General features: G+C 53.7%; 4 protein-coding genes across 5 annotated transcripts; 2 read left to right on the top strand and 2 right to left on the bottom strand.

Annotated features, from left to right (window-relative positions):
* The first annotated feature begins 703 nt into the window (after positions 1–703).
* On the top strand, positions 704–4,301 carry Fam110d (family with sequence similarity 110 member D). Of its 2 annotated transcripts, none has more exons than XM_070036983.1 (2): positions 704–778; positions 3,184–4,301. In XM_070036983.1, exon 2 carries the CDS (start codon positions 3,270–3,272, stop codon positions 4,068–4,070), a length of 801 nt encoding a protein of 266 aa, XP_069893084.1. In that variant the 5' UTR covers positions 704–778; positions 3,184–3,269; the 3' UTR covers positions 4,071–4,301. The 2 variants fall into 2 exon arrangements, with proteins under 2 accessions (XP_069893084.1, XP_069893085.1); XM_070036984.1 differs by lacking the exon at positions 704–778 and adding an exon at positions 2,731–3,118.
* A 1,359-nt stretch (positions 4,302–5,660) lies between these two features.
* On the bottom strand, positions 5,661–14,409 carry CUNH1orf232 (chromosome unknown C1orf232 homolog). Its single transcript, XM_070037578.1, has 4 exons — positions 14,326–14,409; positions 9,094–9,177; positions 8,885–8,982; positions 5,661–5,961 (listed from the first exon to the last, which is right to left on the bottom strand). The coding sequence occupies exons 1-4, from the start codon at positions 14,407–14,409 to the stop codon at positions 5,661–5,663; spliced, it is 567 nt and encodes a 188-aa protein (XP_069893679.1).
* A 1,521-nt stretch (positions 14,410–15,930) lies between these two features.
* Znf593 (zinc finger protein 593) lies at positions 15,931–16,866 on the top strand. Its single transcript, XM_070036982.1, has 3 exons — positions 15,931–16,206; positions 16,423–16,485; positions 16,582–16,866. Exons 1-3 carry the CDS (start codon positions 16,007–16,009, stop codon positions 16,721–16,723), a joined length of 405 nt encoding a protein of 134 aa, XP_069893083.1. The 5' UTR covers positions 15,931–16,006; the 3' UTR covers positions 16,724–16,866.
* Positions 16,867–17,874: 1,008 nt separating this feature from the next.
* On the bottom strand, positions 17,875–18,318 carry Znf593os (ZNF593 opposite strand). Its single transcript, XM_070036980.1, has 2 exons — positions 18,274–18,318; positions 17,875–18,021 (listed from the first exon to the last, which is right to left on the bottom strand). Exons 1-2 carry the CDS (start codon positions 18,316–18,318, stop codon positions 17,875–17,877), a joined length of 192 nt encoding a protein of 63 aa, XP_069893081.1.
* Positions 18,319–22,491: the final 4,173 nt, after the last annotated feature.

Here is a 22,491-nt window from a genome sequence, read left to right as displayed (position 1 = left end):
CTCATGCCTGTTATTCTAACTGCTCAGGAGGTTGAGATATGAGGATCACAGTTCCAAGTCAGTAGGAAAGTAAAAATAAAAAACAAGAAACAAAAAACAGAAGCTTGGCCCCAGCAGCTTCCTCTTGTCACTTTCTTCCCAGCCATTTGCCACTGGAGCATCTTGGTCAGGGGTAGCCCCTCCTGTGTGACCCTTATTCCTAGTCTGCTGGGACAGGCTACCCTGCACATCAGCATCTTCCTGTAAACCACAGATTCCTGGTCTAAAATAGAGAGCAAGCTGGCCATCATCCAAGGAGAGAATCAGTATGGCCTGAACTCGCCACCAAGGGAGAACCACAAGTCCACTAGGACCCCACTGGGCCCTTACAGTCTGTGTCAGAGCATCTGCCCAGCTGAGGGAGGGGAACTGCAGTAGCATCTCTGTCCCAGGCCTCTGGAGGGAGCCTGGGGATCAGGAGGTCTTGTGTGGGGTCCTGGCACTGCTTTCAAGTTCCTGGTGTCTCCATGGAAAATCATTTACCTGGGCAGAGCCTATTTGACCATCCATAAAATAAAGGAGTGAAGCTATGGTTCCGCTTCACTGAGATGTGATCAGGAAGGAGTTAACAGGGCCAGGCTGTGGGTCCGGAAGGGTTAATCTGGGGGGTGGAGGCTCTGCTTTTCCTGTGGAGAGCAAGGTTTGGCTGCCACCAAAGCTACTTCTAGTCCGTGCTGTCCCTCTTGCCCTCAGTCTGGACCTGCCCAAGGACCGCTGCAATTCAGCCTCCCACGCAAAGGTGAGTTCATCTTGAGCCCAGAGCTGGGTGAGAACTCGCCCAGGAACCCAGAGTGGCAAGGCTGGCACCCAGCCGCTGAGCCTGGAAGCTAGCTGGTGTCCAGAGCAGAAGCCAGGGGCAGAGTTGGGACTACTCACTCCACAACTGGGAGAGGGTAGGCAAAGGCCAGGGGAGACAAAGACTACCACCAGGCTCTAGGGAGGGCTCTCTGTGTCTGGGCATCAAAGCCAGCCCAGAAGGCAGGGAAGAGATGGAGGACAGGGAACTATTTTGGTGCTGGTGTTTAAGGACTTTTTATAGCCTCTCTACCCAGAGGAGGAGGGGACAAGAGAGCACACAGGAGGTCAGACAAGCTCAGTGCCCTCCTGGGACTTTGAAATCTGACCTGTGACCCCACATAGTCCTTGGGAGAAGGGAAGGGACACTGTCAGGCTGTCCTGGATGCCTAGCTCTTCTCATCTCTGGACAGACTTACAAGAGGAGAGGTATACTGTGGAGGGTAATTAATATAAACAGGTTGAACTGGGAGGTAGGGTTGTCAGGGCCTCTACCCCAGGATGGGGGGGGGAGCGCTTCTGGGGGGCCCCTCCACCTGAGGATCTGTTCCTTTGTTGTCTCCAGATTCAAGGTCCCCTCCCCTCATCCCCTGCACCAGTGTGTCCCTCTCAGCAGAATGGGGGAGGGGAGGCTAGGAGATAGGGGCAGGGTGGGGTATGCTGGGCCACGTGGGTGGCCTATTCTGTTAGCTGCCAAGGAAACTGGCAGCTCTTGATTTACAACCCTTCCTACCCTTTTCCCCAAGACAAGGACAGTGGAGAAGGGTCAGAGGCCTCCAGATGAGAAGGAGACAGAAATCTACCCTGAGGGTGGATTTCTGGGCCTGTGGGTTGCTGGGGAGAATCAGTAGAAGGAACTTTTTAGTGAGGCTCACTCTATCTATCTATCTATCTATCTATCTATCTATCTATCTATCTATCTATCTATCTATTTATTTGCCAGTCCTGGGGCTTGAACTCAGGGCCTGGGCACTGTCCTTGAGCTTTTTTTGCTCAAGGCTAGCACTCTACCACTTGAGTCACAGACCACTTGGGGCTTTTTCTGTGTATGTGATACTGAGGAATGGAACCCAGGGCTTCATGCATGCTAGGCAAGCACTCTACCACTAAGTCACACTCCCAGCTCCTGACTTGATTTTTTAAGAGCAGGAACAGAGACAAATGACTTTATCTGAACTAGTTCTGAGGCCAGAGTCCTAGGCTCCAGCCAGTCCCTCAACTCTCAGAAGAACCTGAGCAAGTCCCTTCCTCTCTCTGTCACTCTCAGCCAGATTTCTGGCTTCGGGAATGGAAATGTAAGAGCTGGACAGGGTGATGTTTACAGTTCATTTTTTTGGCATCCTCTTGGCAGGGGCACGGAGTGGCTGGCAGTAGCTGGCTGACATGACCTGGGGACCACCTCCCTCTCCTTCCTGGACAGCCTTGCTGGCCTGGGCAGGGCAGTTGGCTGCAGTTACTGGAGACTTCTAACCTGTGGTTATGTCTCTGACCTCGGTGCTTGGGGGCGGGAAGGGTGGGCCCCCTTGGAGCCAGCTTGTGGCCAGAAGCCTCCTTGTCTTGGGATTAAAGCTACTGGGTTGGGAAGAGGTATTTTTTCCGGTTAAGGCCACTTTCGGGAATTGGACTGGAACCTGTCTCATTTCCCTTCCCAAGTGTCCTGCTTCTGCTTGCTTGGCCCTGTGAACAAACAGAGGTACACTCAAAGGCACCGGTGGCTCAAGGCTGTAATCCTAGCTACTCAGGAGGCTGCAATCTGATGATCGCAGTTCAAAGCCAGCCCAAGCAGGAGAAGTCCTTGTGACTTTTTTTTTTGGGGGGGGGTCAGTTATGGGGCTTGGGCACTGTCCCTCAGCTCTTCAGCTCAAGGCTAGCACTCTACCACTTGAGCCACAGCACCACTTTTGGCTTTTTCTGCTTATGTGGTGCTGAGGAATCGAACCCAGGGCCTCATGCATGCAAGGCAAGCACTCTACCACTGAGCCACCTTCCCAGCCCATCCTTGTGACTCATCTCCAATAAATCACCAGAAAAATCGGAAATGGTGCTCAAGTGGTAGAGCACTTGCTTTGAGCTGAAGAGCTGAGGGACAGCGTCCAGGCCCGGAGTTCAAGCCTCACAACAGACAAAAAAAGGGGTGGGCTGGGGCACATGTTTCTGGGTGACAGAGAGCCCCCAACCAGTCTCTAAACAACAAGTGTGTGTGGGGGGTAGCTCTTTCTTCTCTTAGGACAGGCACTCAACCAAAGCCGATGGGGAAGAGGTGGTCAGCTGATCCTGTTCCCAGGTATGCCTGCAGGGAGGGGCAGTGATCTGAGCTGCCATCTCTCTGACCATTCCTCTTTTTTGCAGGAAAATCCCCGTATTGCCCTTGGCTCCTCCTCTGGCCGGGTCCCTCCAGCTGCCTATGGGGCACGGTCCTGCCCAGCTCTGCTAAGATGCCCCTGGCTTCTCCCTCCACTCAGTCTAGAGGGCGGACCCCCAGCGCCGTGGAGAGGCTGGAGGCCGACAAGGCCAAGTATGTCAAGACACATCAGGTGATAGTCCGACGCCAAGAGCCAGCCCTCCGTGGGGGCCCCGGGCCGCTCACCCCGCACCCCTGCAATGAACTAGGGCTCCCTGTGTCCCCCCGGACCCCCGGGCCCGCCCGCCGGGGCAGCGGCCGGAGGCAGCCAAGGCCCGATTCGCTCATCTTTTACCGCCAGAAGCGAGACTGCAAGGCTTCAGTGAACAAAGAGAACGCCAAGGGCCAGGGGCTGGTGCGGCGCCTCTTCCTGGGCGCCTCCCGGGACGCTGCCCCCAGCAGCCCGGGGCCCGCCGAGCGATCGGCCGCTCCCGGGGCTTGGGCGGCTTCCCCCGACGCCCCCGAGGCGGCCCGGAAGCGGGCGCTGTGCCCCTCGTGCTCGCTGCCGCTCTCGGAGAAGGAGCGCTTCTTCAACTACTGCGGCCTGGAGCGCGCGCTGGTGGAGGTGCTGGGCGCCGAGCGCTTCTCCCCGCAGAGCTGGGGCGCCGCGCCCGCGCCGCCGCCGCCCGCCTCCGGGGACACCAGCGATTGGACGTCCAGCGACGGGGACGCGGCGGGCGCCCGGGACTGTGCGGGCGGCGGCGGCTCGGAGGCGGCGGGCTCGGCGCGGGACGGGCGGCCCGCCGTGTCGGTGGTGGAGCGCAACGCACGCGTCATCCAGTGGCTGTACGGCTGCCAGCGCGCGCGGGCCCCGCCCCGGGAGTCCGAGGTGTGACTGTCGCTGCTCGGGAGGCGACTCCTGGGGACTCCCGGTGAGCTCCGGAGCGCGGGCTGGACCCGGGCACCGGCAGGGAGGAGTCCTCCGCCTGCCTCGGACGGCGCGCGGGCGCCTTTGGCAAACCCTCCCTTGGGTCTTTCTGAGCCCTGGGAAGGTGGAACAAATGAAGCAGGCCACAAAGGAGGACTGACGACCTCATGACCCCTGTGGAGGGCGGGCCTGAGGCGTGATGGGGGTGGGGGTGGGGAGGGGGAGATGAGCACAATCTACTGAATAAAGCGAACATGAGATTTAAATGGGTCCTGAGTTTGATTTAGGGGCAGAGGAGGAGGAAAAGGGCCAGCAGGTTTGGTTGGTGAAACGCGCGGGGTTGGCAGCGTGAGGTCCGGGGCTGATTGAGTGATGATGCTGAGTGAATATTTAACCTCTTGGGATCAAAGCTTGCACCCCCTAAATTATTATTTTTTTTTGGGGGGGTCCGGTCGTGGGGCCTGAACTCTGGGCCTGGGCGCTGTCCCTCAGCTCTTCAGCTCAAGGCTAGCACTCTACCATTTGAGCCACAGCGCCACTTCTGGCTTTTTTCTTTTTGCTTATGTGGTGCTGAGGAATTGAACCCAGGGCCTAATGCATGCAAGGCAAGCGCTCTACCACTGAGCCACCTTCCCAGCCCTGCACCCCCTAAATTATTAAAGGGTGAAAGGCAGCAACAGCGAATAATACCTTGGAATCCTTGTAACTCTCATGGCAAAGTGCCTAGAATATACCAAGTGCTCACTAAACAATAGCTGCTTTCACCATTACCGATTTGCACTAACGGTATTATAATAATCTGTCACCCACTTGGGGGCGGGAAGGGGGGGATCCGTCCATACTGGAGCTGGGAGCTGTGAATGGAGGTTTGGAGGTTTGAAGGTTACCAGGCAGGGATCCGCTCCACCAAGTTGGGATCCCCAGAATCCCCAGAGCTTTGCTGCCCCCTCGTGCTCACTATGAAAGGCCCAGCGGTCACTGAAAGAAGGGATCTTCAAACCGGGTGGTGTTTGTTGGGGAGGAGGGGTTGACCTACCAGAAAGTTTATATCTCGGCACTGCTTCGATTTCCCTCAGGGACACACAGGCCATCTGTTTCCCTCAGTTTCCCCTTTGCGCACCTTCCTCCTCCCTCGGCCTTTCTCCTTTCTTTCCAGTTTTCTTTCTAGGATCACAAGCTCTCCTTTAGGAAGCCTTCCTGACTCACAGACTCAGCTCGTCTGAGCCCCAATCTGTCACTTTGTGTGGGGCTCTCCGGTAGTTAAGTTCTCAGGTTAGTATCTGACTTTTTCCACGGTAGAGGAACCATGCACCGAGTAGGGCAGCAGGCCAAGTCCAAGTCTTGCACTGAATGAGGCTGGAGGAGGCCGTGGAGTCTGTCCCCGGCTTCCTGGTACCTGAAACAGAACCATCCATCCCGGCACCACGTTTTTCTCTGATCCGGCCTGAGGTCGCCCACCCGCCGCTCTGTCTGGGCAACAACACAGTTACACGGGGTGCTGGGTGAGGGTTTTAATGGGGAGGAGGCAGGGTCCGGAGCCCCTGGGGCCCCGGCATGCTAGTCGCCCTTGGGCGCAGCCTTCACCCTCATCTCGGCCAGTTTGTGGCTGAGGAAACTCCACTTGAAGCTGGCCATGGGGTCCTTCTCCTGCGGCTCGGGGCCCCCGGCGGCATCCTCGGCGGCCTCATCCCCGGGCTCGGGGCTGGGGTCTTGGGTGGGCTCGGAGCCCCGCAGCATGGACGCGGCCAGCGCCTGCTGCTGCTGCCACCTGCTGGCGAACGCGTCCCAGAGTCCGGGCCCGCGCGACTCCGCCGCTGCCGGCGGCGCCGCCTGCGAGGGGGGCAGCGCGGCCAGCGGGCTGCAAGACAGGGGTGAGGTCAGCGGGCTGCGGGGCAGGGGTGAGGGCTGCGGGGCTGGGGTGAGATCAGCGGGCTGCGGGACAGGGGTGAGGGCTGCGGGGCTGGGGTGAGGTCAGCGGGCTGCGGGGCAGGGGTGAGGGCTGCGGGGCAGGGGTGAGGGCTGCGGGGCTGGGGTGAGATCAGCGGGCTGCGGGACAGGGGTGAGGGCTGCGGGGCTGGGGTGAGGTCAGCGGGCTGCGGGGCAGGGGTGAGGGCTGCGGGGCAGGGGTGAGGGCTGCGGGGCTGGGGTGAGGTCAGCGGGCTGCGGGGCAGGGGTGAGGGCTGCGGGGCAGGGGTGAGGTCAGCGGGCTGCGGGGCAGGGGTGAGGGCTGCGGGGCTGGGGTGAGGTCAGCGGGCTGCGGGGCAGGGGTGAGGGCTGCGGGGCAGGGGTGAGGGCTGCGGGGCTGGGGTGAGGTCAGCGGGCTGCGGGGCAGGGGTGAGGGCTGCGGGGCTGGGGTGAGGTCAGCGGGCTGCGGGGCAGGGGTGAGGGCTGCGGGGCTGGGGTGAGGTCAGCGGGCTGCGGGGCAGGGGTGAGGGCTGCGGGGCAGGGGTGAGGGCTGCGGGGCTGGGGTGAGGGCTGCGGGGCAGGGGTGAGGGCGGTGGGCTGCGGGGCAGGGGTGAGGGCTGCGGGACAGGGGTGAGGGCTGAGGGGCTGGGGTGAGGTCAGTGGGCTGCGGGGCAGGGGTGAGGGCTGCGGGGCAGGGGTGAGGGCTGCGGGGCTGGGGTGAGGTCAGTGGGCTGCGGGGCAGGGGTGAGGTCAGTGGGCTGCGGGGCAGGGGTGAGGGCTGCGGGGCAGGGTTGAGGGCTGCGGGGCTGGGGTGAGGGCTGCGGGGCTGGGGTGAGGGCTGCGGGGCTGGGGTGAGGTCAGCGGGCTGCGGGGCAGGGGTGAGGGCTGCGGGGCAGGAGTTAGAGCAGCGGGGCTGGGGTGAGGGCGACGGGGCAGGGGTGAGGGCGGCGGGGCAGGGGTGAGGGCTGCGGGGCTGGGGTGAGGGCTGCGGGCTGCGGGGCAGGGGTGAGGGCGGCGGGGCAGGGGTGAGGGCGGTGGGTTGCGGGGCAGGAGTTAGAGCAGCGGGGCTGGGGTGAGGGCGGCGGGGAAGGGGTGAGGGCGGTGGGGCAGGGGTGAGGGCGGTGGGCTGAGGGGCAGGGGTGAGGGCGGCGGGGCAGGGGTGAGGGCGGTGGGCTGAGGGGTGAGGGCGGTGGGCGGCGGGGCAGGAGTTAGAGCAGCGGGGCTGGGGTGAGGGCGGCGGGGCTGGGGTGAGGGTGACAGGCTGCAAGACAGAGATGAGATCTGTGGGCTCTGAAGCAGGGGTGAGGCAGGGGACAATGGACCAGAGGTGGAAATTGGGGACTTGCAATGGGGCAGGACGAGTCAAAGGTCAGAGCCTGCAGGCCTGAGAAGGTGTCCGAGGCTCTGGGACAGAGGTTGGGGTGGGGATTGGGTGGCAGGTCTGGGGGAGCAGAGCAGCATCCTGGGGGACAGGGTCAGAGGTCTTGAGGAAGGTCGCTGGCAGGAAAGCAAGAAGCAGGAAGATTGGGGCTGGGAAGCTGGCTCAGTGGTAGAGTGCTTGCCTCTAATTATGTGGGGCATAAGCAGAAAAAAAGCCGGAAGTGGGGCTTTGGCTCAAGTGATTGAGCGCTAGCCTTGAGTTGAAGAGCTGAGGGCCAGCGCCCAGCCCAGAGTTCAAGCCCCACGACCTACGGAGGAGGAGGAGGAGGAGGAGGAGGAGGAGGAGGAGGAGGAGGAGGAGGAGGAGGAGGAGGAGGAGGAGGAGGAGGAGGAGGAGGAGGAGGAGGAGGAGGAGGAGGAGGAGGAGGAGGAGGAGGAGGAGGAGGAGGTGGCAACTCTGGGGAGCTGGGAGCGGGTATGGAAGGGGCGTGGTCTGTGTGGGGCGGGGCTAGAGGAGTAGGAACACACAGGGCTTAAAGTGGGGACTTGTTTAGATTTCTGGGGTGGAAAAGGGGAGGCAAGGGAGGAAGTCAGGGTCTAGTTTTGGAGGAAAGAAAGATTAAGGGACATAGGTTGAGGACACTCTACATTTTTCTTTTTTTTTTTTTGGGTCCGGTCGTGGGGCCTGAACTCTAGGCCAGGGCGCTGTCCCTCAGCTCTTCAGCTCAAGGCTAGCACTCTACCACTTGAGCCATAGCTCCACTTCCAGCTTTTTTCTTTTTGCTTATGTGGTGCTGGGGAATTGAACCCAGGGCCTCAGGCATGCAAGGCAAGCGCTCTACCACTGAGCCACCTTCCCAGCCCGACACTCTACATTTTAAATTTAGGTAAGAGGAGGACTTAGGGTGGACAGGCGATAAGGCTTGAAGCAGGAACCTAGAATCTAGAAAAGTCTAGAGGGCTTGGACTGGGAAGAGGTGGGGGTTTGTTGGGAGAGGAGAGATGGATGGGGGTGGCCTTGTGAGTGTCTAGGCTGGAGGAATGAGCAGAGATGGACTGTGTGCCAGAGAGAGCAAGGAGGTAAACTGAGTCCTTGTGTCTGATCCTTTAGCTCTGGGCTAAAACAGTGGTTCCCAAACCGGTGTACCTTCTGGTCCTCTGGGACCCCCAGATGCCTCTGCTAGATCCAATTGAAGCAGATGGCTGCCCTCAAGGATTTGTATTAATCACAAGCTACCTTGGGAGATGAGGGTAGACAATATAGGAGACCCACTGACCAAAAACAGAGACTAATGGGAGGTACAGCTCCTTAATCCTAACATAGCAGGTAAATTTCTCCAAGATCTAATCTCCTAGGTAGGCCTGCTTCATCTTTCTAACCTGGGTTAGAAAGACCAAAGAACAGACGAGAAGAAACCAACATGTCAGAAAAGGGATCCCAAGTCCCTACCAGCACCACTCCCTAACACCCTCCCCCCTGCCGCTCCCCCACATACTGGTCAGCACAAGGCTCTGGTGGTAGCAGCTTGTCCTCATCTTCTTTGTTAAACAGAGATGACATTGTCAGCCAACCTTTTACCCCAACTCCCTGAACCTAGGAGGGAGGAACTGGGAGTTAGGAGAGGCCCCAGCATAGCCTCATGGGTGCTCCATGTCAGCTGTTAGGCTCCCTGGGGTTGGGGTGGAGAAAGGAATAAGAACTCACCCTGCGTGCCAGCTGTGACATGGGGTTGAAGGCCTCCTCAGTGGGTTCTGCAGTCTCAGACTCCACTAACGCAGGGTTCTCCCTCTGAGACACAAGACCCCACCCAACATGAGAGAAGCCCCAGAGAAGTGGGACCTCCCTCCTCTGCTGTTTGCCTGGTACACATAGATAAGGTGCCCCAAACCCCACAGAACTAAACACACACACCTCCACAAGGGAACATGAGATTATGTACAGGTATACACTAGACACACATACACTTATATAATAAATCTCTGCAGACATCCCTGAGCACACAAGCCTGCCCACTTTCAAACTTACAACACATAGACAAGGTCGGGCACCAGTGGCTCACGCCTATAATCCTTGCTACTCAGGAGGCTGAGATCTGAGGATCACAGTCCAAAGCCAGCCTGGGCAGGAAAATCCATGACACTCTTATCTCCAATTAACTACCACAAAACCAGAAGTAGAGCTGTGGCTCAAGTGGTAGAGTGCTTGCCATGAGCTGAAGAGCTGAGGGACAGCGCCCAGGCCCAGAGTTCAAGCTCCATGACTGACCAAAAAGAGAGAGAGAGAGACAGAGACAGAGACAGAGAGAGACAGAGACAGAGAGAGACACAGAGTGTAGAGAGCTGCGAGAGGCCGCACCTGGAAGATGGCGCCGGCTTCCGCCCTCCGCCTTCCCGATGGCGAGTGCTCTCTGTGGTAAACAACTCCTGATATGGCTAAGGCGAAGAATCTGGCTTGCTTCTGTGCACCTGAACCTATTGGCGGTTCCCACGTGGCGTATCAGGGTTGGCTACCCAGCGGGTATTTAAGGCTGTGGGGAATTCTCCCCGGGGTTGGGGTCAGAAGATTACTAAAAGGTCCTGAATAAACTGCGGAGAGAAGAGTCCGGTGTCGCGTCGTCATTACCGGCCGAGGCGGTAGCGACACGTGGTGGCCCGTACGGGGACTCAGCCACAACCCCAACGAGGACTCAGAACTCTCTGTGGTCAGGGTGGTGCACCGGTAAGTTCCCAGGTAAAAGGGGAATCCGCCACAAGAGCAGGGATATGTCCCCAGGTAAAAGGGGAATCCGCCACAAGAGCGGGGATAAGTCCCCAGGTAAAAGGGGAATCCGCCACAAGAGCGGGGGATAAGTTCCCAGGTAAAAGGGGAATCCGCCACAAGAGCGGGGGGATTTTTGCTCTTCTCGGTAGATAAAGAGAGAGTGAGAACCCGGGGCTAGTCAGTAGAGTAGCCAAACGTGAAAGTAAAAGCTTGTTTACCAGCTTTAAATGTTTGAAACATGGGCGCTTCTTTTTCGCACCCAATTTTTTTGGCTCTCAATGAGCTACTGCACTCAAAAAAGTTAAAAATAAAAAAGAGTACTTTAGAGAGATTTTTGAATGAATGTGACACCGTTGCCCCATGGTTCGCTGTCTCTGGAAGCCTCACGGTGGCCTCTTGGGAGAAACTAGGGAGGGACCTAGATTTTGCCTCTGAACAAGGAACGCTTAAGAGCGGAGTGAGACCAATATGGAAACTGATAAGAGGCTGTCTCGAGGACCAGCGTTGCAGTGAGGCGGTAGAGAATGGTCAGGCCGCCTTAGAAATGCTGCAGGAAGAAAGATCGGAAAGGGCAGACAGCGAAAAGGAGGAGAGCAGGGGGGGGTCATGCCCTGATTTTGCCGAACTAGAGACCTCTGAGTCTACAGACTCAGAGGAATTACAATCAATCATAGAACAAATAGAAAAAACAAAGATAAGAAAGAGGAGGAAATGGAAGGAGAGAGAGGACCCAGATAAAGATGAATGCACGCCCTCCGTGCACCGCCCCACACCTTCGGCCCCTCCGCTCTATGCGGAGGACCCTGGAAGTGGCAGCCCCGGCTGTTCTTTCAGCCCAGGAGTGTGGAAAGCGGTCAGAACCGAGTTACATCTAGCCTGTCCAATATTTCAGGATCCACAGGGACAGCGGTATCATGAACCCTTAGATTTTAAGGTGATAAAATCTTTAGCTGAGTCTGTGCGGACATACGGAATCACGGCCTCCTTTACTGTAGCCCAGGTGGAGGCCCTAAACAGACACTGCATGACACCCGGTGATTGGAGTGGGCTCGCACGAGCTTGTTTGAGCCCAGGTCAGTATTTAGATTGGAAGGCCTTTTTGATTGAATTTGCTAGTGAAGAGGCTGCGGCCAATCAGGCTGGGGGAAACCCAGCTTGGGACAGAGATATGCTGCTTGGACAGGGGAGATTCGCCAATCAGCAGATAGGCTACCCGGTTCAAGTTTATGAACAAATCAATAAAATTGGCATAAAGGCATGGAAGGCCTTACCAAATAAAGGCGAGGTGAGTGGCAATCTCACCAAAATCCTGCAGGGCTCTATGGAGCCGTTTTCGGACTTTGTTGCTCGTATGGTCGAGGCTGCTGGCAGAATTTTTGGTGACCCAGACACAGCCATGCCATTAATTAAACAGCTTGTTTACGAGCAGTGCACTAAGGAATGCAGAGCCGCCATAACCCCATATAAGAATAGGGGACTAGAAGCATGGATGAAAGTTTGCAGAGAGCTGGGCGGACCACTAACTAATGCTGGATTAGCTGCTGCTGTGGTGCAATTAACCCAGAAGAATGAGGGCTGGGAAGGTGGCTCAGTGGTAGAGCGCTTGCCTTGCATGCCTGAGGCCCTGGGTTCGATTCCTCAGCACCACATAAGCAAAATGAAAAAAGCCGGAAGTGACGCTGTGACTCAAGTGGTAGAGCGCTGGCCTTGAGCTGAAGAGCTGAGGGACAGCGCCCAGGCCCAGAGTTCAGGCCCAGGAAAAAACCTATTTAAAAAACGCTGCAAATTTGTCTAAACAGTTGTCTAGTTATCTTTTAGGTAATTGAACTGGGGAGTTCGACAGCCTGATGGAACAGCTCAGGATTGCCATCGTCGTGGTGAACTCGACCCGAGTGGATGCCGGATTGGCGGAGGGGTTATCTTCATGGATCTCCGCTGCTATGAATCATCTCAAGGAGGGGGCGGGTTTGGGAGCCCTGACAGGCCTCCTGGTGTTAGCCTCCTTGGTATGTCTGTGGTGCATTTGCCAAATTAGAGGTTCTCAGCGTCGCAGTGCAGCCATGGTTATCCAAGCCTTTACAGTCATTGGAGCAGGTCAGTCCCCCTAAGCGTGGCTTGCCACCCTAAAACAATGAGCACAGATTGCAAAGCCAAAGTACTGCAGTCGAGAGGCATGAGTTTTGCCCTCGAGGAGAGCATGTTTGATTGCACACGGGTTCGATTCGCCTTTTCCCGTCCTTGTGAAAAACGAATCAATGGACAGGCTGAGTCATCCCTAGAGAAGGTACCCTCTGGGAGAAGGCTTGTATGCAGTCCTTGCAATTGCACAACAGGGATCAGACCTCTGTTCTCATCTGTGTTCTTTAAACAAAAAAGGGGGAACTGTAGAGAGCTGCGAGAGGCCGCACCTGGAAGATGGCGCCGGCTTCCGCCCTCCGCCTTCCCGATGGCGAGTGCTCTCTGTGGTAAACAACTCCTGATATGGCTAAGGCGAAGAATCTGGCTTGCTTCTGTGCACCTGAACCTATTGGCGGTTCCCACGTGGCGTATCAGGGTTGGCTACCCAGCGGGTATTTAAGGCTGTGGGGAATTCTCCCCGGGGTTGGGGTCAGAAGATTACTAAAAGGTCCTGAATAAACTGCGGAGAGAAGAGTCCGGTGTCGCGTCGTCATTACCGGCCGAGGCGGTAGCGACAACAGAGAGAGAAAGGGACAAGAGCATGCATACACACACACACACACACACACACACACACACACACCTATACCTAAGCATACTTCTATATGGTATATAGATGTGCTACAAAGTACCTCTACACTCAACTCAGGCAGTTAGACCATTCACATTTGTGCAGGTATACAACCTCACCCATCAGATACAAAACCTCTCACATAGCCACAGACACCCACACACCACACCAACACAATACCTGCAGATGCCTGTACTCAGGCATGCAAGCATAGAAACATAGACTCACACTGGGTAACATCTAGGTCCAGTTCACAGCTTCATGTTTGCCTTCACAGGGGATTTGCACAGAACTCAATCCCCGCACGTTCTCACATAAGAATATTTCAGATAAGCCCAGCTTTGCTCACCAACTCATTGCTACCCATCTATGCTCCCCCCTCTCCCTGCCCCTGTCACATCTATTTGTGTGACTGACACTTATATCTCAGTCTCTGAACATAAAATGGTGCCCAGTCTCAAGGATGTAATGATGTGTGTGTGTGTGTGTGTGTGTGTGTGTGTGTGTGTGTGTGTGTGTGTGTGTAGACACAGGGCTTGAATTCAGGGCCTGGGCACTTGTCTCTGAGCTCTTTTGCTCAAGGTTGGCACTACACCACTTAAGCCAGAGCTCTACTTGAGGCATTTTTGTGGTTAACTGAAGATAAGTCTCATGGACTTTTTCTGCCCAGGGTTGCTTTGAACCCATGATTCTCAGGTCCCAGCTTGAATAGCTAGGATTACAGGCATGAGCCACAAGTGCCTGGCTGCTTTATAAATTCTTTTCTAAGCAAGACTCATGCCTGTAATCCTAGTCACTCAGGAGGCTAAGTTCTGAGGATCAGGGTTAACCACCACCAAAAAAAAAAAAAAAAAAAAAAAAAAAGCCATAAATGGAACTGTGGCTCAAGTGATAATGCCAGCTTTAAGCAAAAAAGCTCACAGTCAGCACCTAAGCCAAGTTCAAGCCCCAGGAAACACACACACACACACACACACACACACACACACACACACACACACACACATACACACACACACACACTCCATAATAAAACAGAGGCTGCTCCAGTAACCCACAAAGTATAAATGTCATTTCTCATTGCTTTTAGGAAATGGGGGCTCAGTACATCTCCAGACAAGACATGCTCAGCTCTGCCCTTTAGAAAGCTCTGTTATACTAAATCTGCCCATTTGACTACTGCCCACTGCTCCCAGAAGAATCTTCTCCATGAGGCAGTTCTTGAGATTATGGAGACAGTACGTACATCTCCCATGGCCCCACGTCTTCAGTTCTTCAGTTTTCTAGAACTTTTTGGATCTCCAACACTGAGCCATGCTGACTGCCTTTCCTGAATGTGCCCCAGGCTCCTGTCCATCTCTTTTTGTTCCTCTCACTCGTGCTGTCCCTCTTCTTTGGCATACCCAGGAAGCATGGAGGGTACCCACCTCTTCTGCCAGCTCTTCCTCAGATTCCCCACTCAGGGTCTGTAGCACTTTGGATTTGTAGGTTTTCCAGAAAGCCTGGTTCATGGCTTCAGGGGAAAGGAGCCTGGTACCCAGGCCTTCCCTTCTGTGGTTCAGTGAGGATCTAGTGGATCTGTCTTCAGGAACTTGGTAGAGCCAAGAGCCTGTCCCAGGGATTGGGTGACTGACTTCATTAAAGATGCAATAACCTCTCTAGCTGGCACAGAGCCCAGAAGGTGAACCTGATCCAAAGGCGTCTGAGGTAGGGGCAATTTTCTGCCACCTCCACCCTTGTCTTGACCCATATTGGCCAAGAAAAATGAAGAAATCTCTATGTTGAGGCAAAATATTTAAGATTGTCTATCTCTTATGTTCTAGAAAAGGCTCTTCCATTTGTAAAAACCTTTGGGTCTAAGACTCCCACTGGAGCCTCCTGTGACTGTAACCATACCAGCTATGCCTGCAACCCAGCCCGGCCTTGTATCCCGAACGCAGACTCTGTGAACTGGAGTGGGAAGGTCCTGGGGCCCCCCCTGAGCTTACATTTCACCACTTTGTCTGGCCTGGAAACTTACTGGTGTCCCTTGGGATGCACGTGCCTGTCTCCTTGTTTCCTGGCAACAGGTTCCAAAGATCTGGACCCCCTGAATTATTGCTGAGCTTCCTTGATCCTGTCCAGTGGAGTTATCTCTGGATAGCCTGGAAGGCACCAGGCCTGGTCAATGAGGAGAGACCTACCCTACCCTGAGCCCACAACGCTCTTTCTATGAGTACCTCTGCTCCAGCACCTCTGTTACTTCTTTTATTTTTTTGTCTGTGATCGGACTTGAATTGAGGGCTGGGTGCTCTTCTCGAGCTTTTTCAGCTCAAAGCTAGTGCTCTAGCACTTTGAGTCCCAGCACCCACATCTGGTTTTCTGGTGATTAACTGGAGATAAGAGTCTCACAGACTTTCCTGCCTGTACTAGCATTGAACCACAATCCTCAGATTTCAGCCTCCTAAGTAGGATTAGAGACATGAGCTATCTGGTACCCGGTTGACCTCTACTACTTCAGATTTCACTGGTTGAGTACTAGGATCTTTGAAAACAATCCCACCTCTCTCCCTTCCCCCACTTCCCCCTCCCACCCCAAGCATGCATTTGGTTGGGAGAGGGGAGCAGACCCAGGGGGATAACTGGAGAATTTTGAGAAGCTTTGTGTCAGGGATTTCTAGTTGAAGCTGGGATGCCAAACTTATAGTCATTCATGTATTAATTTATTCATGTCACAAACATTATCAGTGCCTTCCAGAGATGATTAAATTAAAACATGTTAGACTCTACCGCAGAGTCTAAGGTGTGGAAACCGGGAGGGGACGATTGGGCAATGCCAAACAACATGACCCGCCCCGAAGTCCCTGGGCACCCTTCCCCCCCATCCCCCCCTTCCCAGACGACCTGGGGCCTAGGTCAATGGTCTTCGTCCGGCCCCGCCCCGAGCCTATCACTACCATCCACGGCCACTTGGGGCGCTCGAGATGTCGGCGTGGTGGTGACGTCATCAGAGCCGGTCTGGCGGAGCCGTCCCGCCTCCGGGCGTCCCTTGACGTCATTGGGCGGTCCGGAAGCGCCGTTACGCGTGGGCTCCTCTTCGCCGGACCCTCGAGCTCTGCGGTCACCGACATGGCCCGCTCTCGCCGCTGCGGTGCGCACCGAGCGCACTCCTTAGCCCGCCAGATGAAGGCTAAGCGGCGGCGGCCGGACCTGGATGAGATTCACCGCGAGCTGCGGCCACTGGAGGCCGCGCGACCCAAGCCGAACCCAGACTCGGAGCCCGACCCCGACCTGCCCGGGGGCGGCCTGCACCGCTGTCTGGCCTGCGCGTGAGTCCACCCCGGGCGGAGGAGGTCTGCCGTGCCAACTTGGAGCGGTGAGGCCCGGGCCGTGGGCTTTGCCGTCTCTTCCCTAGAAACGCGGGGCACAGCCCTCGTGTCATCCCTTCAGGCCGGGGGCCAGGCGTCGGGGAACGAGCCAGGATCGCCGAGGTAGGCTACCCGAAAGGCATCACCTCTTCACCCTTCTCACTCCTATCCCCGCAGGAGGTACTTCATCGATTCCGCCAACCTTAAGACCCATTTACGATCCAAAGGCCACAAAAAAAGGTATGAAGTAAATAAGCAGAGGGACGGTGGGATGGGGCCAGGGCAGGCACGGCTTGCATCAGGTCAACTCCCAACTCCTATTCTTCTTTCTCCCAGGCTGAAGCAGTTGACCATCGAACCCTACAGTCAGGAAGAGGCAGAGAGGGCAGCGGGTATGGGGTCCTATGTGCCCCCCCAGCGGCTGGCCGTGCCCACAGAAGTGTCCACTGAGGTTCCTGAGATGGACACGTCTATCTGAAGATGAAGGGCAGAGGAGCTGCCCACGGACAATGCTGCAAGGGCTAGAGTGGGAGAGAGTGTGCCAACCTTTTTGGGCTCTGGGTTTGAGGTTTAGATGGCTTTTTCTGATGCCTTTCCTTCAATAAAGGAACTGCACAAATACGACTTGCCTCTGACTTTTTTTTTTTTTTTTTGGGTCGGTCGTGGGACTTGAACTCTGGGCTTGGGCGCTGTCCCTCAGCTCTTCAGCTCAAGGCTAGTGCTCTACTACTTGAGCCACAGCGCCACTTCCAGTTTTCTGGTGGTTAATTGGAGATAAGAGCTTCATGGACTTTTCCTGCCAGAGCTGGCTTTGAACTGTGATTCTCAGATCTCAGCCTTCTGGTAGCTAGGATTACAGGTGTGAGCCACCAGCACCTGGCTCTGACTCAACTTCAGCCAGTGCCCCAAACCCCGGCTATGCAAAAGTTTTGGTGCTACTTGCTTTGCACAGGACCCCTTTGTCAGCCCTGGAATTAGCATCCCTGGATCTTAGCATCTTGAGTTGAAGCTCAGGTGTAAGGTAAGGTGGGGGAGTGAGATCAATTTCATTCTATTCTCCTTTCAATGGAGACAGGGACTGATCCTCAGAAAAGAAATGGGTTTCTGCCAGGTGCTGGTGGTTCACACCTGTAATCCTAGCTAATAAGGAGGCTGAGATCATAGTTTGAAGCCAGCCTAGGCAGGAAAACCTATAGGATCCTCATCTCTCTCTCGCTCTTTTTTTTTTTTTTTTGTCGGTTGTGGGGCCTGAACTCTGGGCCTGGGCACTGTCCCTCAGCTCTTCAGCTCAAGTAGTGCTAAGCCAAGCCACTGTGCCACTTCCAGCTTTTTCTGCGTATGTGGTGCTGAGGAATCAAACCCAGGGCCTCATGCATGCAAGGCAAGCACTCTACCACTGAGCCACCTTCCCAGCCCTAAGATTCTTTAACCACCAAAAAGCCAGAAGTGGAACTGTGGCTCAAGGAGTAGAGTGCTTGCCTTGAACATAAAAGCTCAGGAGCAGCACCCAGGCCCCGAGTTCACACCTCAGGACCAATACACAACACACACACCTGAGTTTCTGAGATTGCATTTCCCCTACTTTGAAATACTTACCTCCAGAGCCCAAGTTAGAGGCTTTGTGCCTCATCATGGGGCTTGTGGCGGCTGCCGCTGTCCTACCATCTTCCATACAGCATAGCAGGAGCCACCTAGCCCAAGGACAGCCAGCAGTGTAGCTACAACCCCAATCAGCCGACTCCGGGGCTCTACCTTCAGCTGCCCGGCCACCTGCATCTGGGGGTACACAGGGTACACCTGAGATTTCTAGGCAGGAAGGGGCTAAGAAGGTGCAGCTGCAAGAAGATGTTGACTCCATTGCTGCCCCAGGGAGATTCCACCCCAATCTCTCCCGCTTCACTGCCCATCTGGGCCCTGGCTAGTCAGGCGGCAGGGAACGTGACAGCCTAGCTGTTAGGGGTATCAACTCAGCCATGGAGGGGAAAGAAGAGGTCAGTGTTACCAGAGCCACCAGTTAGGGGTACTTACCTGTAGTACCCGGAAGTAGCCAGGGGTCAGGCGTCGAAATCGCATGTTGAGGGGCACTGGTTTTCTCAGGCAGCCTGTGGGGTGGGATCAGACATAAATACTAAGTGTCCATGGCACCATTAAATAGAAATCAGGTTACAGAGGTCTCTGACCCCCTCCTGAGAGCCAGGACCTCAAAGGATGCTCACTGGCCCTGGCCTGCCTAGGTCTGGCAGGGGGCGGGGCAACCAGATCCTTAAATCTGGTCCCTTCCCCCACTGCTTGCCATCCAGCCAGCCCTAGGAGCAGCTGTCAGAAGAGATCAACATCAGGTCTGAGCAGCACCTCCCCCATCCACCAGGCAGGCCAGGCCAGGCTGCATAGGTAGAAAAGGCCTTGATTGGTAGTGCTTAGGAGTCTCAGGCATGGAATAGGTACTGGACAGGCTTTCCTCAGCCCTAACCCAAGCCCTACTCCTACCTCAGATGATTGGATGCCACGAATGAGCATTAGACAAAGGAGGGGCAGGTGCTTTATCAGCCGCCTCAAGTGCTATGCACCTTCTTTACTGGGTTTGTGTAAGATAATCACCTCTACCTTGAGGCAGGACACACTTGGGGAATGTAAAAGCAGATCTACATATACTGATTAAGCTGATATAGTAAATAATAAAATATAACAAAAAGCTGCTGATCGGTCTAGGCAAATTCCCATGTATTATTTGGTATGGACTCATTATCTCTCTCTCTCTATCTATCTATCTATCTACTATCTACGTGAGAAAAGCTATTTCTTTTGTTATCAGGGCTTGAAATCCGGGCTTTGGTACTATCCCTGAGCTTTTTCATTCAAGGTTAGCCCCTCTACCACTTTGAGTCGCAGAACCACTTCCAGTTTTCTGGTGGTTAATTAAAGAGGAGAGTCTCATGGACTTTTCTGCTAAGGCTGGCATTGAACTGTGATCCTCAGACCTCAGGCTCCTGATTAGCAAGTATTACAGGTGTATATCACCCATGCCTCGAAAAACCATCTTTTCTATCAAAGTGGGTTGCTTAAAAGTTCCTTGTTTGGCCTACTGGCTTGGCTCTTGTTGCTTATTCTGCTAAAAATCTGGGAGTACCAAAAGGAAAAGAGGAACTGCTAGGGTTTTTGTAATGTAAGGTTTTGTCTTAACTGGTTGTTCCAAGGTGGAATTGACAGGCCTCTGAAAACACATCTCAGATTGCTCAAGATATAGCTGAGGGTGGGGGTATGTTTGGAGATTGCTTGTATACTACTAATCTTTTTTTTTTTTTTTTTTTTTGTCGGTCGTGGGGCTTGAACTCTGGGTCTGGGCACTGTCCCTCAGCTCTTCAGCTCAAGGCGAGTGCTCTACCACTTGAGCTACAGCGCCACTTCCGGTTTTTCTGGTGGTTATTGGAGATAGGAGTCTCACGGTCTCTCCTGCCCGGGCTGGCTTTGAACTGCGATCCTCAGATCTCAGCCTCCTGAGTAGCTAGGATTACAGGCGTGAGCCACCAGCGCCCGGCTATATTACTAATCTTATTTCATAGTGTTTTAGTATTCAACTTATGTAAATACACTCCTGCCCACTTCAAATTAGCTATCCACAAGCAGAAATGAACCTGAGCTCAACCAACTGGAACAGAGGAGCAGAGGAGAAAAGCCTGCTGTGTTAGGGATAAAAAGGGAGCAGCCCATTTGCTCCATGTGTTTGTTTGCCATATTTTTGGTTGATGGCCTTCTGTAGAAGTAAATTTTGCCTTGTTGAATTCCTTTCAAATTGGTGTCCTTATTCCTACGTGACACTCCAACCTCCTGAGCCCTTTCTCACAAAGGGTAGTACATCCTATTGTTTGGGATAAATAGGGAGCAACCTGCCTGCTCTGTGTGCTTGCTTGCTAAGTTTTTGGCTGATGGTGCACCCTTCTGCAGAAGTAAATTTTGCATTGCTGAGACACGGTGTTTTTTTTTTGTTGTTGTTGTTGTTGTTGTTTTTAATCATTGTGACAAAATAGTTCTTGGAAAGTATATTTGTAGAATATCTGCTGATATAAAGAATGAGAATTAGGTGCTGGTAGCTCACACCTGCAATCCTAGCTATTCAGGAGGCTGAGATGTAAGTATACAGGTACAAAACCAGCCCAAGCAGAAAAAGTCTGTGAGATCTCCAATTAAATAGCAAAATGCAAGACTGGAGGTATGGCTCAAGTGGTAGAACAACAGTGAAAAAAATGAATTGAGAGTGTAAAGTGTGAGGTTCTAATTTTAAGCTTCAGTGATAACCTGCATACACAAGAAAGAAAGAAAGAAAGAAAGAAAGAAAGAAAGAAAGAAAGAAAGAAAGAAAGAAAGATAGAAAAAAAAGAAAGAAAGAAAGATAGAAAGATAGAAAGATGGGGCTGGGAAGGTGGCTCAGTGGTAGAATGCTTGCCTTGCATGCATGAGGCCCTGGGTTCGATTCCTCAGCACCACATAAGCAAAAAGAAAAAAAGCCAGAAGTGGTGCTGTGGCTCAAGTGGTAGAGCGCTAGCCTTGAGCTGAAAATCTGAGGGATAGCGCCCAGGCCCAGAGTTTAGGCACCACGACTGGACCCCAAGAAAAGAAAAGGAAAGGAAGAAAGAAAGAAAGGAAGAAAGGAAGAAAGAAAGAAAGAAAGAAAGAAAGAAAGAAAGAAAGAAAGAAAGAAAGAAAGAAAGAAAGAAAGAGAGAGAGAGAAAGAAAAGAAAGAAAGAAAGAAGGAAAGGAAGGCAGGAAGGAGGGAGGAAAGAAGGAAAAAGGAAGGGAGGGAGGGAAAGAATGAAAGAGGAAAAAGACAAGAAGAAAGTATAGTGGGGAAATGGTATGTTTTTATCTTATTTCTCACATCTGTAATCCTAGCTACTCAGGAGGCTGAACTCTGAGGAACTCTGGTTAAAGCTAGACTGGGCAGGAAAGTTTGTGGGACTACTAATACCAATGAACTACTAAGAAAATGGAGCTATGGCTCAAAGTGGTAGGGCACTAGCCTTGAACACAAAAGCTCTGGGACAGTGCCTAGGCCCTGAGTTCAAGCCTCATGAAAGGCAGAAAAAAATTTGATATATTTTTTATTTTTATTTTTGATTGTTTTTATAAAGGAGACATACAAGCTGGGCGCTGGTGGCTCACGCCTGTAATCCTAGCTACTCAGGAGGCTGAGATCTGAGGATTGCGGTTCAAAGCCAGCCCGGGCAGGGGAGACCATGAGACTCCTATCTCCAATAAACCACCAGAAAACCGGAAGTGGCGCTGTAGCTCAAGTGGTAGAGCGCTCGCCTTGAGCTGAAGAGCTGAGGGACAGCGCCCAGGCCCAGAGTTCAAGCCCCACGGCCGACAAAAAAAAAAAAAAAAAGGAGACATACAGAGGGGTTATAGTTTCATAAGCCAGGTAATGAAAACATATCTTTTTGGACAATATCCCCCTTCCTTCACTCTGTTTTTTCCTACTATTCCTACCCATAAGTTATATAGTTCATTTTCAACATAGAGTCTACTGAGTACCACTGCTGCATTTTTTGTTCATCCTTTTGGAAATAATTATGACATATGTAGAACTTTATGTTCATAAAACTTTTTTTTGTTGTTTTGTTTTGTGTGCCAGTCCTGGGGCTTGTACAGTGCCTGGGCACTGTTCCTGAGCTTCTTTTGCTCAAGGCTAGCACTCTACCACTTGAGTCACAATGCCCCTTCCAGCTCTTTCTGTTTATGTGGTACTGAAGAATCAAACTTAGGGCTTCATGCATGCTAGGCAAGTACTCCACTAAGCCACATTCCCAGCCCTGGCTTATGCTTTATTATTGAGGCAAAGGGTCAATATGTAGCTCAGGCTGGCCTAGAAAACAGAATCCGCCGGGCGCTGGTGGCTCACGCCTGTAATCCTAGCTACTCAGGAGGCTGAGATCTGAGGATCGCGGTTCAAAGCCAGCCCGGGCAGGAGAGACCGTGAGACTCCTATCTCCAATAAACCACCAGAAAACCGGAAGTGGCACTGTAGCTCAAGTGGTAGAGTGCTCGCCTTGAGCTGAAGAGCTGAGGGACAGCGCCCAGGCCCAGAGTTCAAGCCCCACGACCGACAAAAAAAAAAAAAAAAGAAAACAGAATCCTTCTCTCTCAGTGTCCTAAGTACTGGTTTTATGGTATATTGCCTCCATGCCTGGCTTTTCTTTTCTTCCTTTCTTTTGCTGCTTTTTATTTATTCATTGTGCTAGTACTGGGGCA

Source organism: Dipodomys merriami, unplaced genomic scaffold (assembly GCF_024711535.1).
Source record: "Dipodomys merriami isolate MVZ:Mamm:240054 unplaced genomic scaffold, mDipMer1.0.p SCAF_28, whole genome shotgun sequence".
Classification (NCBI taxonomy): Eukaryota; Metazoa; Chordata; class Mammalia; order Rodentia; family Heteromyidae; genus Dipodomys; species Dipodomys merriami.
This window is presented reverse-complemented; position numbering and strand designations above follow the sequence as displayed.